Raw genomic sequence first — 16,405 nt, forward strand, 5'->3', positions numbered from 1 at the left:
GAATGAGAATGAGAAATAGGCCAGTGTTAGCAAAAGAAACAGGGAGGTTTATTGTGTAAAAGGAAACAGGGGACCAGGTGTATATAAAGAGAAGGAGGAAGAGAGAAGATAGAAATCTGATTTAAAAATAAACGAGTTAGGGAGGGGCCAGCTCGATGGAGGAATGCAGGACTTAGAAGCGACAAAGAGAAGATTTCCATAGAGAGCCAGTGGAAAGGGAGAATGAGAAAGGGGGGAAGGGTGCAAGAAGGGGGAGAGAATATGAGATGTACAAATAAATGGAAAGGGGGGGCGCTGAGAAAGAAAAATGACAGAACAAGAGTGTAAAAATTAGATGAAAGGATAGAAAGCAGAAAGTGAAGGGAGAACTAAAAAAAAATCAGCAATGACAGAGAGAGAGAAAGGGAGAGAGAGAGAGAAAGAGAGAGAGAAGGACAATAGGAGCAGAAAGAACGAGAGTAGAATAGAATACGGAGAGGAGAGGGAAAGGGGCATCAAATAGAAAAAAGACACCAATGTGAAAAGAGGGTGAAAGACAACAGTAAGAAATGTGAAGCTGGAAAAACAAAACAACTAAGAGCAGAGGGAGAGACCGAAAGAGACAAAGGGGGAAAAAGATGAGAAAGGACAGAGAGAGAGAGAGCAAGTGAATAATAACTAGAAAGAAAACTAACACAGAGGAACATATGAAAGGGAACTGGGAATGGAGACAGCGACAGAACAGACAGAAAGTGAAAACATAGGAGGAATGCTAGAAAAGGAAAGCAGGAGGAATGGGGAGAGTTAGGAGGAAGGAAGGAAGGAGAGAGCGGATCGGATGGAAAAACAACTTAAATGGAATAAGAATGGGAGGGGGCATTATGGACACACACACACACACACACACACACACACACACACACACACACACACACCTGTATGCATGCAGAGACACTATACAGATGAGAACGTCACCCATTAGTGAACATGGCGTTATCCTGAGAGATAAAAAATGGTCAACTATGTAGTTGGTGTTCCTAGGGAGACGTATATGACAAACAACATGTCACTGCTCTCTTTATGGCTAACAAGCCGGCATGTAGTGGCTGCCACTGCCAGACACGGTAGTGTGACCAGGTCTGATCCTAGTCAGGAACCAGGGGTCAACAGACTCCACACAGGAAAGGTACTGGAGGGAAAAAAATCTATCTTTAAATTTAGATAATCAGAACGCATTAGGCTGTAAATGCTTGGTTCTTTTTTCTGGAAAAATGGTGGGGGGGCAATCGAAAATGGAAAGAAAAAAACTGCAGGAAAGACCTTCAGGTTGCTTATAAGCAGTCAGGAAATGTATTTATATATGCATATTATATGTAGCTATCTATATTTACAGTTTCCAACATAAATACTCTACAAAATCTCTTCATGTACACAAAAAGTAAAATATTTTCTAGCATAGCCTTAAAAAAACTTCAATGATCAACTGTACTTTGACGTTTTTTCCCCAAGTCTGGGACAGCTGTACCCACATGGACATGGTCCAAAGGAACAACGTGGGTGTCTGTAGTAACTCTACAGCTCCACATCCAGTTCCATGTCAGTGGCAATGTAAAGATGTGGACAGCCCCAATGTGCTCCTGTTGAAAATATCCAAGATTTCTTTTCGGTTACTTTTATTACTTGGCCCTATATTTTTTTAACTGTTGCAGAATGTCCCCTGAGAATAAGCTGCTCAGATGTGGTGTACATTTAAAGTTACACCTCAGTTCTACATTGTAACTAACATGTCTTCATGCCTTCATTTTCTACTAGGTTAGAGCACCCAGAGCTAGGTTTGAACCTATCCATAGCAGGCTGAATCTCAACCCCCTTTTTGATAGCTTCGGATGGTCCGGGTATTGTTGTAATTGTTCGGGTAATCATTGCTACTCTCATAACTTGAAGGATATCGATATCAGAGATCTATATCATTGTAAGTGAGTACAGACTTAGTAACAGAAATGATCCCCATAAACTATATTGCATTGATTGCCTGTAATGGTTTTAGCATTTCCCTTTACAACCCGTGGAACCAGGAGAGGGTCTTTCGGAGTGCCCTCATGCACGTTTCACTCCAGTAGCTTTTCAGTAAGCTTTTGTCTATGAATGACGAGGAAAATATCTAGTACCGCTGTATTGACCCACAAGCTATTTTAAAAAACAAAACACCAAATATTCCTCAGCACTTTCAATTGTCAAACATCTGTGATTAAAATATTTGACTATAAGCAATGATTTCTGTCCAGGTTGTATATTATTAGTAATGATTTTTGTCAGGCTATTTTGATAAATGACGTTAAAATGATATGACAACACAGAGAGAGAGAGGGATGCATCAGAGAGGCGGAGTAGGGGAAAAGAAAGTGAGACAGTAATTGGACAATACTACCAAACGCATTAGCAGAGAACTGAGTGGTAGGTGCACTAATGGAGGAAAGGGAGGAATAGAACTGTCTCTCCGTAAAATACAGAGCTCATTTAGGCCCATAATCACCATGGAGATGAGTGGCAGATCTGACCAGAGATTATGTGAAAAAGACACCAGAGGCCTGTACTACGAATCGCGCACGTTCACATACAAGAGGCCGTGTTTGCACTGCGTGACCCATTGCAAACATCTACCAGAGCTGCATATTTTACATAAAGCAAACTATAATTCGACATAAATGTGAAGAACACAAACACAGTTTTACAGGCACAACGCTGCTTTCTAACCCAGGAAGGAAAGCTGAAAAAAAAGCCAACGCTGGAAATGCTTAAATCGCAACGCTTAGCAATATCCCTTCTCCATCAGTCCGACCAGATCTGACCAGCAGTCCACCGGTCCTTTCCATACACGTCGTAGCTTTAGCTTATTATTTCAGTTGCAACCCTGGCAGTGGGAAGTGATTGTGAGAGCAAATACAAAACAATATAAAAACACAATTCAAATGCGCGCATTGGCAACCCACGGCTCAAGAAGCCGACCTACAGTTGATTCAGACCGATGAAAAGCACAAAAATTGTTGCCTTTAATCGGAGAGTCATGGTTGCCATGCATCGCTATCACTTCCACCACATCAAAAAATCCTAAATAAAATTTGTGGGAGTAACTAATTTATAAGTTTTGATATGTATTCTTTTTGTGACACAGAAATTCAAACTCAATGGGCACAGTACGTAGGCGACTGACCGCTTTGTTTACGGCAATGAAAAAAATAAAAGTTAATGGCGACAGATCATGACACTGTCAAACTGGAGCGGACCGACGACGGCTGGGGGATGTTCATGGTGAGCACATGGAGGAGTTACAAGGATGTGGGACGCAAGACTAACACACTTCCTCTAATTAGCGCTCAACCTATTTTGAAACTAGAAATTGTTCTTTGGAGGATGGGGCAGAGTCATGCACAAAGAAAACAGACAAGCATAACCATACACACAGCAGGGTTGTTAGACTTATTACTAATACATTTGAGTGACGAATGCAAATGTGTTCCAAAAAGAAACAAACAAAAGGAGGCTGCATGTTGTGGTGGGCTGCTAGAAAGAGAGAGACAGATGTGAGTAACTGGTTGACACAAAGAGCAGAGAAGACAACTGACTTATAGGATGACAGTTAAATGCTTCTCTGATATTCAAATTCAGACCAGTAAGGAATGAAAGAGGATGAAAGAGCGAGGTCTTGTAGCTCCCCAAAGGCTACAAATACTGTCAGAGTAAGGGTTTCAATTCCATAGAGCTACATGGGTAGCTATGGATTTAAAAAAAAAATAAAAATAAAAAGGCCCACTCAAAAGCACACAACAGCGGGAAGGAAGGACAGAGAGAGGGCAAAGTGGGAAAGAGGAAAAGGAAGAAAGTAAATGAGGTGCTTAGTATCAGGAGTAGGTGGATAATAGGTACACGGAGGAGACAGCAACAGCGGGATTTGGCCTTATTACCAGCTGTCTCTTTGTGGGGACGGAGGGGAGAGAAAGAGAAAAATAGGGAAAGGAGATATGGTGGGAATGTTTAAAGAGGCTAAGAGGATGGGAGAAAGGATAAGAAGACATCAATGGATGGACGAGTGGATGGAAAGATAGACAAATTGGATAATAAGGTAAGAAAACATGAGAAACCAAGAAAAAGGTTTGGTAGGTTGGCTAGGGAGAAAGAAAAGGACAGAAGATGGGTGAAATGATCAGCCATGGTGAGTGATTCGCTACAGATAAATGGAGATGTCTTTGAAAAGTGATTGATGGATAGATCTGAAAGTTGGGCTTCCCTCCATTTTATGATCAACACGGTGTTGGTGTTTTGGTAAATTGTAATCATCCACGTATCCACTATTGGGAATAAAGGCTTTTCCACTTGTGCTTCACATCTCAACCAAGCTGAAGTGATCACTGAGCTTAAGCGGCAAAAGGTTGGTGGTCACCCTGGATGTGACGAGAGTAAATGTCAAGGGGCAAGCGTCACTACTCCCCTCCCTGCTTGCTTGTTGCCAAAGCAGCGGTCCATGCCTCCCTCTCATTCTGTCGACAGGGGGACCATCACTCCATCCCCGTCTCCCCCTCCACCCCCCATCTCTCGCATCACAACTTATTTCCTGTGTATCCCTTCTCTCTCTGACTTATTCTCACCTAAACATGTAAGTTGCCCCACATGTGAAAGCAAAAGTATAAGTGTTTTCATTTGCAGCGGCTGTGAAATAAAACAATACTAGTCACTTATTGGTTGAGATATTCTAATATGATTCCACCATGTTTCATACCTTCTTCCAGTGTTGTCACAGAGCTGCCAAATGAAAGCTCCTCTCCTTTCATACTTCTTGGGATTGCTTGAAGCTAGATTCCTATTTATACGATCATGGATCATTAATTGTAATTTGTATGCATTTTTTATTTAACATTTAATATTTTAAAAGTAATTCCAAAGGCAAATCCTAAAAATATATATGCTGTGGTTGTTCTTGGAGCCTTTTTATTGTACAGTTTGATATAATCCAGCATATCCACTATTCTGTGGCAGACAGATCTGTCAGCCACATGGGGCTCATCGGGCGCTCCCCCCCGAGACGGGCGTGCAACGGGTGCGTTCAGGTACTGGTGAGAAGATGAAAGGCAGGAAACGGAGATGAGTAATAATTCAATTACCAGTCTCTAAGATGGTAAACACTGCACTGTGATTTATAAATATGGGAAAAGGATTTAACAACTCTGTTGTCTGTGTTTGCACCCCCGCTGTGCCAGAGTTGTGGCTTCCTTTAAAGGAATGAGGGGCTGCTTTTTCTGCCAAAATGCGGTGCTGTTGTCTGGCTGATTGTGGCCGTACGGTCCATTATTCAGCCTCGATGATAAGAAATGAGTTATGGTAGCTATTCATTCAAAAGCATGCAAAGCTGTGTACACAGCGTTAAAGGTGCCCTGCCACCCGTACTTCATGACTTTGTGGTAATGTCTGACGTCCTACCCTGAACTCTGTAACATGGTTACCGTGGTTACTTTGTTTCCAGCCATTCTAGCGTGGTATAGAAAGCCTGCAGGAAGACTCAGCTCCACTTGGGCCAGTTCTCAATATACAACCAGCTAAGCTGCTTGACTCTGATTGGCTAATAGCTATCCAATGAGAGCCTGGCCATCAGCGTCATTTACCCAGTTCATGAATAGTAATGAGCTCAGGCAGCATGACGTCAGACTGACCAGCGGATGTGATTGGTCTGATTTCTCCTCTTATTTCTTTTCAGTGTCAAGAGCTGACAGAGGAGGTAGCAGTTCATCTTCACATTCACCACATAACACACACACACACACACACACACACACACACACACAGGACATAATTTTGTTTATACATAATTTTACATACGTTTGTGTGGTAGGGACCTTTAAAGTAGAGGCGGAAGCTCTGTGACAGCTGGAGATTTTCTTTTCCGTTTCAAATTTCTTTTTTTATATCTTGACTTTTAAGGGAACATGGACAAAAGGTTAATGTGCACAGAATCAGAGAAGGTTTGAGAGTTCCACAACATACAAGCAAACTCCATTGCTGATGAAGACCACGCAATGCTGTCAAAAGCCTTTAAACATAGATTCCAGTAGGTGGTCATTAAACTAGGATTCAGTAACTGGAAGGTACTCAAACCAAGCAGCTTTAAGCACCTAAATGTTAGACTAACGCAGAGTGGATCTGACTGAAAAATCTTCAGTTGTCCCAGAATAGAAAAGTGTCTGCAGTGCAATGAACAACACCAGACAGTCAAAGTGCAGACCCAGTGCCACAGCATGGGGCACCACACCGCAATTGTGGGTCAGACCTTAGAAAAAAAGTTAAGTAATGGTTCTTTTTAATGCTGCTCTACTTCTCTCAGTGCACACAATCTAGCCTCCCTCGTTCGCTTCTGTTCCTCTCCGTCTCTCTTCTCGCCTTTATCCTTCAGCTGTCTGAGAGCTCCATTAAAAGACGATAAGAGAACAAGGTAGAGAGCTCTCATATCCCTGTTCCCTTTATCTATTCTCTACCCAGAAGAGAAAATGAAGTCAAAGAGATGCAAGGATGGAGCCATTACTTATTGAACCACAAACACCCATCAGTCTACTGTCTCATACATCTGTATTAAAAACATGGTTTTCCTGACTCGTCCTGATTCATTGAGCTCGTCTATTTCTATCCATTTTCTCTTCCTTTTATTTTTTTAACTCGAACACCCCACTGCACTAGCTCTCCTGTCTCCCTTGTTTCTTCATGAAGATTGAAAAGCAAATGACACTCTTGTGCTTTTTACAGCTGATGTTTGTGCTTAATGGAAGTAGCCTTTCCACTTCAGCGTATGACCCAAAGTCAAAGTGGATTACCCAAGTTGACCAAAAGGCGATAACGTGACAACTTCCTTACCTTCCTGCCTTCCACATTAGTGCTTCGCTCCACAGCTGACCTTGTCACAGTCCTCGGGTAATATTTTGATCACATACGGGCGTGTACGCAGTTATAAAGATCTCCTACATTCTGATACACTTTTTTTGCAGCAATTCATGGTGGGAATACCTTTGTTCATTCGAGGGAAAAACACAGATGACATTCAAAATATAATCAAAAATATAATTGAAAAACAGTTAGGGGGCTTTCACATCAGGGACTTAAGCCTGGGTCACAACAGTTGACCCCAAAGCGACAAGGACAAAATAAAACATGCTACTTATATTTGTCTAAAGCGTGCAGTGAAGCAAGGATGCAGGCGTTAAGGGTGGAGCATTTGGGCCCGGTCGCTACGTAAAAAGTACACACTGCGCTCAGCGGGCTGGTGAAAGATGAGAAAAGTCTCTCTGCATTTTCTGCAGTGTTAGGTTAGTTTGCTGTCACTTTACTCCACCTGTATTTGTGAATACAAATATCGGAAGTGAAAGTGCTGTCAAAAAACTATGTTACGTATCATTGCACATTTTTAAGTGGGTATATGGACATCCTGGAGATTTCTTAGAGGGTATACTGTGTATACCTGCGGATCACACAGACCACACCACAGACTGTGTGGCTGTGCGGAGGAGAGATGGGGAACAGATAGAGGATGAGATAAAGGGGAGTGAGATGGGATTGGGTAAAAAGGGGGTGGGGGGGGAGGAGCAGTGCTTGAAGCAGAGGAGGATAAGTATGAGGGGGAAAAAATGTACGTTATATCAAGATGAGTTGTAGGTGGGAGGGAAGTATCAAGTATTGCAGGGGAAGCTGAAAGAGAAAATATGGGGGGCGAGCCAGAAAGTCTTTGAAATGTGGAAAGGTCACCGGCTATTCCATGACAATTTGTTTTTGAAAAGCACTATACAGTGCTAGCAGCTATTTTCCCAGTGAGAATGCCACATAATGGGCGACGTTATCCAAATAGCTTGTATCTTCTGGGCCTGCGTGAGTCTGAAGTGTAAGATGCTGATTTAGGAATAGCTCAAAAAGCGTCAGACGTTTTATCTGAATGTGTTGATTTATCTAGGCTAATGTTAACATTTGGTCTGATCATTGAGCCACATAAAAGCAGCTTTCTGCTTGTTTCTTTAGGTTAACTATATTAGCTTTAGCCTGGCTGTAGCAGCTTTCTGCTGGGATCTTTAGGCTAACTATATTAGCTTTAGCCTGGCTGTAGCAGCTTTCTGCTGGGATCTTTAGGCTAACTATATTAGCTTTAGCCTGGCTGGTAGCAGCTTTCTTCTAGGATCTTTAGGCTAACTATATTAGCTTTAGCCTGGCTGGTAGCAGCTTTCTGCTTGTTTCTGTTACCTGCAGCACTGATGCTTGAACTGTTTGGGTTTGCAACAATGTAACATCTGCAGGCTCTCTGTCTTCATCTGATCTTAAATGGGAATAGGGGTCCCCTCTCAATACACTACATAGTGTGTACAGTGGGGCTTGAAGGTTTGGGCTTCCCAGGTAGACATTTGTATTAATGAGAAGCTGGATCGGGCAGTCTAACGTGGGTTTGGACTTGCTTTCTCCCCAATCCTGCGAGCTGTTCTGTCTGATATTGTTCTTGGTCTTCCAGATCTTTAACTTCCCCTGTTCCTGATGACGGCCATTTCTTCATTCCATTCCCAACAGAGGATATCGGCATCTGAAAACGCTTTGCTATCTTCTTCTAGCCTTCTCATGCTTTGGGAGCATCAACTATTTTCAGTTTCAGTTTTCTAGACAACTGCTTAGAAGAAGCCATGGTGCTGATTGTTGGGCGGGGGGGAGGGTCAGAGTAAGTAAGAGTAAAGAGTTTAGTTAGGTAAAATCCAAAGTTGATTCTTTAAAAGTTTGCACTTAAACACGTTTCATTAAAAAAATGTAGGTAATGTTATTTTTCATGTTTAAAAAATTAATCAAAACTACTTTGAAGTAGGCATACATTTTCCCTGAATCATCTCAACTTGCAGACTTTCTCCAGACTCTGAAATTGATGTGTTAACTCTTTGTCCACATCCCACAATTCCCAAGTGTGGGACCAGCAGACTGAAGAACTCCTTTGTCCCTCATGCCATCAGACTGTACAACTCATCACTCAGGGGGGAGGAGGAAATGGGGTGCAGAGGACAGAACAGGAAGGAAGAAACGGCGTGGTTGCCACTCTTTCACTGTGTAATTAAATACTAACTGCTCTTAACTGTTTTATTTATGCTCAAGGTCTTTTTATAGTTACAGGTTTGATATTTTTATACTTTTTTTCTATACTGTATATTTTACACCCACTTATTCTCTATTCAAATGTCTTGTAAGCTGCTAGAAATTCAATTTCCTTGCGGGAGTCAATCTAAGTCTACTTGACATACAGCAGAGGCCAAAAGTAATTTCAAGATGAACCCTACCTCAATCCGTCCGGTGTCTGGCTGGAAGCCTCTGGACGGGTCTTCGGTTGTCACTCTGCACTGGATCGCACAGCCATTGACCCTGATCTTGTCTTGTCTGAGGCCCAGTTCTGGCAGGCTGCGGCCCTCACACACACGCAGCTGGGCATGGACCAGGTCCACACTGAGAGAGCAAGAGAGAGAGAGACAAGGTGAATAGATTGATTCAATCCTTAAACAGCAGGAATAGCTCCATTTCCCCTTAATGTCACTGTGGAGAAACTTATCTGCTTATACTAAGGTTTTAAAGACCAGTAAGGCCATTAATTCAATATAAACAGCGTCAGCTATCCGTGGCCTCAGATCAGAATGGGGAGAGTGTGAATCGGCAGTGGATGTGAGGATTTTCTACCCAGCACTTCTCATTTGATTAAATTAATCTGTGATGTGTGACAAGCAAAACAATTCCACATGGATGCCTCCTAATAGCATAAACAAAGTGAGTAAAGAAAAAAGAAAATTTAAATATAATTTGAGTTTGTTGAAACAATGGCCCCTGAGGAAGCAAGCAGGATACGGAAAGTAGCTTTACATGTGAAAACAACTAATAAATTAAGAAAACAACTTTTGTGATGAGTAGGTTGCTACAGAGACAATCAACCAGGTTCTTGGACATTTAGAATTCAAATGCAACTAAACCAGTGGTTTCCACTCTTAAAAAAGTAACATTTGTGTGTGCAAATCTTGGCTTATATTAACAAATAACATACAAGGTGTTGTGTGGTAAATCCCCGCCTTAAGCAGGTCTGGGACTAACGCGAAACTGCTTCAATGATAATCAGTGTACGACTCAGTTAAAACATGTAAACCTCTGAATGTGTGATATACGGATGAGCTCTGCACTAATGGCTCATAACCAACTGGAAAGCGTTACACTGCAATGCAAAAACGGTTACGTGCAAAACCCTGGCTGAAAACTGAGAAGGTGGTTGTTTTATCAAGATGAGCACGCAATAGGCTGCCAAATATAAAACACACTCCAACAACTGTGAATCCGGGCCGCCTTGAAGAGTGAACGAGAGACAGAAGGCACATGCATTAGCAAACAAGCTCCGATTTTGGACACCGTCTTGGCTTCCGTCTCCTTAATGTCTCAATTAGCCGGTATCCTCATTCTGGCCAAACAGAAGGACAATTATGCATCAGCCTGGTGTGAAATGTGTTGGTGGAATAAGCAGATTCAATCTTGATAACTTGGAAAGGCACTAACGTGCGGTTTTTATTACACTTTCATGAATAGGTTCGTATTTTAGAAATTACACAGCTCTGCTCACGCATCCTTAAATCATAAAAAGGACGAGAGGAATTGAGTGACTTTATGAGCGGTGCCCCTAACAGCAGTTATGGAGATGACTCCGTTCCCCCGTACTTCATCTTTTTATCAGGATACCAGCCTGACTCATTGATCCTTTATCTGACTGAGGTTTGTGAAAGTTAGAATCTGGTGGCTGAGTTGCTGAAATAGCAGCGGCCTAACTCTGCTATGTATTGATAAATCTAATGCACTGTTCCGTGGTGCTGGAGTGGAAGATGGATTTTGTGACTTTTGGTACTGATAAAATATGTTAAAAGTATGTCCTTGCCTATTAATGTGTTCTGTCACTTCTTAAGAGAATTGAAAGTAAAACACCAAGTATCCAAATTTAAAAAAACACTGATTTATTGTTAAGTTATGCGTGCGCTCATAACTGAATAAAGACAGAGAGCTGCGTCTGTAACGCAAGTTGTAGCAGCTTTGTCGTTTCTGCTTCACCCGCTTCTCCATCTTCCTGGTCTATCTGTAAAGTGTCTTGAGATAACTCGTTATGAATTGATACTATAAATAAAATAAAATTGAAATTAAATTGAATTGAAATTGAATCCTCTTATCTGGTGTGTGGCCACCGTGGAAGCAGGGAGACTGGAAGCTGTGGTATGGTAGTGTGTAGCGGTCTCCCCATGAGGAGTTATCCTGGAGAGCAACCCCACCCCAGGAGGTGTAGCTCTAAACGTCATCAGGGCTTTTCATTTCTCACTTCCTCCGTTCCACAGTCCTTTTACGGTCCCCAGTGCGCGCTGTGCTTCTTTGTCTGCCTGCGGGTATCTTGGGCTACTTGTGATGCGCGTAAACCCATGTGTGGAAAAGCCACTGAACAGCTCCGTTATAAGACATCTCTGTTTCTGGGAACCCGCGATGGCTAAATGCTAAATGACCGTGTTGGCAGACGCGATGTGGAGGTGGGCAACTTCCGTAGAGCGTGACAAATAATCAATCAAAATGTATTTAGGAAGCACTTTACAGCAACCAGCAGGTATCCAAAGTGCTTAACATCCCAAACCAGGAGTAAAACACACACCATACAATAGAAAAACACATAGGAAACAGTCAGACAAGAAAAGGTTAAATAAAAACAGAAGAATGAAATTGCACCCCTACTGCTACGTATTAAAAGCCATATCTAAACAGATGTGTTTGAGTTTGGATGTAAAAAGAGCTACATCTGTAATAGTGCAAATATCCGGGGGAGGGGGGGCTTTTGCTAGTGATCCAACTGTCAACTTTCTGATAGTTTAGCATCTCTGATGCCAACCACAATTTGGTCCCTTATTAACGGTTCTTTCAGGGCAAATTCCCAATGCTCAGCCAGTGTGGGCCGAGGTTATAAAGGACTCAACGGGCTGTCTGTTGAAGCACACGCTCTCGAAGATAGCGTTCCGCTTGTCAACACAATTTACCATCAATGTGACGGCGTTGTAAGACTTCTCCTTTTTGTCCGTGAGGGTTAAACTTTAAGAATATCTTTGGAGTCAGCTGCATACAGGAAGGCGTTCGCTTTAAACTTCTGTGACTGTTTATCCAGTCTCAACGCTATTCTGTAGCGTTCAAAGCGTTGAATCCATCTTGGCCATTCTTAGCATTGAAGAAGTTAAACTTGCATGCCGGTTGCGCCAATATTTCGCCATCATTGGTTCTTGTTTCTTCCAGTTGTTACTTTACTTTAATAAAGTTGTTGTTCGCCTTTTCTACTGTCCTTCTCCACTCTTTAACTTCTGACACCATGTTAAGTTATGCATGTTTTCATAACTCATTAAAGACACCAAGAGATGTGTGTATTCCACATCAACGTTTACTTAAACTTGCGTCAGTAACATCACAGACATTGTCACACTATAGTCGAACTATGGTCCCCTTTCCAGAACACTTATGAGGAAGCAAAATGGATCCAGTTTCACAGAGATGGAATTCCTTTTACATTAATATGAACAGGACTGGGGTCAAACACTTGGGATCCAAGCAGGGACTTTATATGTTCTATATACAAATCAATTGTGGCCTAGTTTTTTTTTTACTAACACAATTCATCTACTTTAAAATCATACAGCAACACTGACTGAATAAAGACCCTCAAGGATTTATAGAATTGATTGTATACAAATTTGACTCAGTCAAATTAAAGAGCCCACAGCATCATCTGTCCATCACTGCAGCCAGTTACAGAATTCACTATCATTAGCAAGTTCAACAAAAAGAGGATGAGAGTGATATGCCTTCAGCAAACGTAGGAGTGCACTCTCAATAGGAGTGTGATGACAATAAATGCTGTAACAGTTGGAACAACTCTATGTTAGAGAACAGAGGATTAAACAAAGAGCACGAGGAGGATTGACCTGAAACATCTGTACAGAGGCAGGGCCGGGAATTATCACCATCAGTGAGTGTGTGTTTCCAAATCCATTACCACATCTGAGAATAAGCACTTCAAATGGACCCTGTCACCATGTAAAACCATGGAAACCATACAAAGAATACATCTTTAATAACCACCCAAACACTGACACATTTTCCTCCAGGTATCCAAGACATTACTCAGCATTATGTCCTACCTCAACCCACATCTATTTGTCTTGATGGCAGATGCAGGTTGGATATATATGGAAGCTTCTGCCATAAATAAATTCATCCTTATGTACAAAACATAAGCTGCAAGAGTACACAAAGAATAAACTTACTTTACCACGTGATTGTATTTTGACTACAATAGCTTTCTTTTCTTTGTTCAATAGTTTCCTGTATATGCTTTGGCAACACAGATCGAGTTACATGCCATGCTAATAAAATAAGTCGGAATTGAAAAATCAATGGCATGTGCACAATTACACAATCAAAGGAATTTGTTTTGGTGCTGTAGGTGAGCATCACAAACTCTCTAACACAAGAAGGCTAAGAGAACCATAATATCAGAATATTACAAGGATCTACATGTATACACATTATGTATTAAAAATTTTAAATAATTCAAGTAAACTATTGTCAACAGGATTTAGGGGTAGGGCAACATTTAAAGGAATTAATCAAATGGAAATTATGAAAGCTAAGTGCAAAGCAGTTTTCGATTGGAGGCAAACTAATATTTTATGGAAGATATTTGTTTGGAGGTCTTACGCACACTCTTAAAATTGTGTTAATTCTTTACCATATAATGGACTATGAGAAAGGGACACAAAGAAAGAGTAGCTTTAATCCCAGATACATTTGATTTGAGACATTTTCTACTGCCCATGACCAAAAGTCATTTTAACTAAAGTAGTCCCACCTACTTATTCACAAACCTAATCGTAGAGTTAGACTTCTTCCACCTCTCTCCCTCTCTTTGTCCGTGTACGCTGTCATGTAGGGACCCATCAAACATGGTGCACACAGCAGACTACACATGGCACTTTAATTATAGTTTGCCTAGAGCCCCAGCAACCAAGAAATAGTCCTCAGCTGCAACGCTGCCTGGTCCACAGTTGGCTTTGTGTCAATGAGCTGGTAGAAAATTTGATTAAAACAGAAATTTGCTTTTCTGACCGCATGTAAGCACAATATTAATTGAAATAATAAGGTCTTAAAACTAGATTTGGACTCAACTTTCCTCTACAGAACAGGGCCTCAAGATTACAATAATGTGATGCAGCACCTGCCTTTAGGCTTTTGCCTTTTCAGGTGATAGAGGTTAAGTAGTGCATCTTTCCCAAATTATTTTTTCCCATAAAAATTCATGGAAACAAACATTGTCTCGGCTTTCTGTTTGGTCAGCACATACATTTACAATTTAAAGTGTTATTTAAGATTCATTCTTTGTGAATGTTTGCGGCAATTTAAATAAAATAGTTTTTGAAAATGTTTATCAGTCTGTCTTCATTTGGTCGTACGTTTTGAAGGAAGTCCCGGGTAAAGCAGCACTTTTAAGGAAACCTAGTCCAATCAGCATATCACGCCCTAAACTCCGATTCAACTCCAAGAAGACCTTTTCATCTCAAGTCCAGGTCATCGCCGTGCACATATTATTTATCCTCTGATGCTAATCTTTTATCTGAGCAGCAGCAAGTCTCAACAGTCTAGCAGCCCCCAACCTGGCAGAGCATTTTGTTGACAAGTGACAAGTATTAGCTGTTCCCAACCGCAAATGCATTATTACTGGGGCTTTTAATATGGTGATGAATATGTATTGATTGTTTCTTTTGCCTTGATAGGTTTAACATGGAAAACTGGCTTTACCTTTAGGCACCCAATGGCTTGCAGAATCTACTCTTGGAACTAGGGCGATGTTTGGCAGAAATGGAACATAATATGTTTACATAAGTGTGTAATCACCTTAAACTAAGATTTGTTGGGTTTTTCATTAGCTTAGAATAAGCCTTCGTATCTACAGGAAGGGGTCCTCGCCCACTGAGCCCGACTTGTTGCCTGCCATGTTTCTACAGTAGCCCAGGCTGGACAAACCTATCAGTGGCTTTAGAGAGGATTGGTCATATTTTAAGTATACATGACAAAGAAACTGAGCCTTTTATATGACAAGTAATTTAAATTCAGTTTTATAATTTGCAATGCTGCAAGCCTGGCTTTTCTAACCCACTACACATGTGGTTGCAATTAACTAACATGTATAATTTATTGCAATTGTTTTTTAAATTAGTGCTAATATATCCCGATCAAAAAAGGCAGAATGATTTCATATGACAAAACAGCGTATATGCAATTCAAAGCATCCCATCATTTAGATTCCCTTTTCCAAAAGGATCATCACAGAATCACTGCAGGTCATCTCCAGAGTCAAGAGTGCAATGAAGGTTTCATTAAAATGTAATTCTATTAAAATGAATTATCTTGTCGGCCCTGAGTTATGCAGGGAGTTAGAGTGCTGGGGATGAGGAGATCAGAGAGGACAAAGTATAATGTACTGACCTATGACGAGGTTAAGCACCTGCTCATACAAAACTATGCTTTCTTTTCCATTCCATATGTCCATTAAAATGTATACACATATATGTATACACAAATACCTAAGAAACATTCCTAATATCTGCCACTTGTACACATGCAAGACGTACCCTTACTGATTGGACACGTCCCTACAATATCACAGTACATGGAAAATACATTAGCCTAAAACTCACTAGAACCTGAGGACAGACGGACAGACGTGCACATGCACACGTTGACCTCCAGCACCAAGCACACACACTCTGCCTCAGTCTGTCGCATGTGTGCATGCACGCACACACACACACACGCACGCACGCACACACACACACACACACGCACGCACGGACCCACCGAGATCATGAAGGCCAAGTACTAATTGCATATAATTCTCAGTCGTTTCACTCAGAGCTCGTTAGCGAAGGAGAAGACGGTGGCTGCATGCCAAAAACTAAAAAGGAAAGAGGGAGACAAAGAAAGAGAAAGTGGTGAGTTGAGGACCGGAAGGCAGCTTGTTGTGGCCATATGAGATGTAGAAATATAACTAACAGGCAGGGTGGTAAAGTAAATGTTACTCCACAAAAGTGGAGGAGATTGAGAAATAAATAAAAAGGAGACAAGATGACAGCTATACATCCCCAACTCAACGCAAGAGAGCAAAAAATGAAGTGAGGGAAGCCAAGGGAGGAGGAGTGTGGAGGAGGATTTAAAAAATAAAAAAAAAGCTGGATGCCAAAACCCAAAGAGAGCATAGTGGGAAAAGTGGGAGCGTGGAAAAGACTGGATTTGGCATTGCTTAAAAGGAATGAAGGGGCGGTGGGAGGAAGCA

The 16,405-nt window shown here is 41.4% G+C and overlaps 1 protein-coding gene and 1 long non-coding RNA gene across 3 annotated transcripts in view; one reads left to right on the plus strand and one right to left on the minus strand.

Annotated features, from left to right (window-relative positions):
- Positions 1 to 3,733, plus strand: part of LOC117962035 — a 19,730-nt gene extending 15,997 nt beyond the window's left edge. The window contains exon 3 of the long non-coding RNA XR_004660546.1: positions 3,722 to 3,733. This is a non-coding gene — a long non-coding RNA (uncharacterized LOC117962035). The remainder of the gene's footprint in view (positions 1 to 3,721) is intronic.
- The window catches only part of LOC117962033 (pyruvate carboxylase, mitochondrial-like), a 252,631-nt gene that overhangs the window by 163,067 nt on the left and 73,159 nt on the right, over positions 1 to 16,405 (minus strand). For both annotated transcript variants that reach the window (XM_034901074.1, XM_034901075.1), the window contains exon 11: positions 9,312 to 9,474. In XM_034901074.1, coding sequence (XP_034756965.1) covers positions 9,312 to 9,474 — 163 coding nt within the window. The remainder of the gene's footprint in view (positions 1 to 9,311; positions 9,475 to 16,405) is intronic.

Source organism: Etheostoma cragini, chromosome 19 (genome assembly GCF_013103735.1).
Source record: "Etheostoma cragini isolate CJK2018 chromosome 19, CSU_Ecrag_1.0, whole genome shotgun sequence".
In the NCBI taxonomy this organism is placed as follows: Eukaryota; Metazoa; Chordata; class Actinopteri; order Perciformes; family Percidae; genus Etheostoma; species Etheostoma cragini.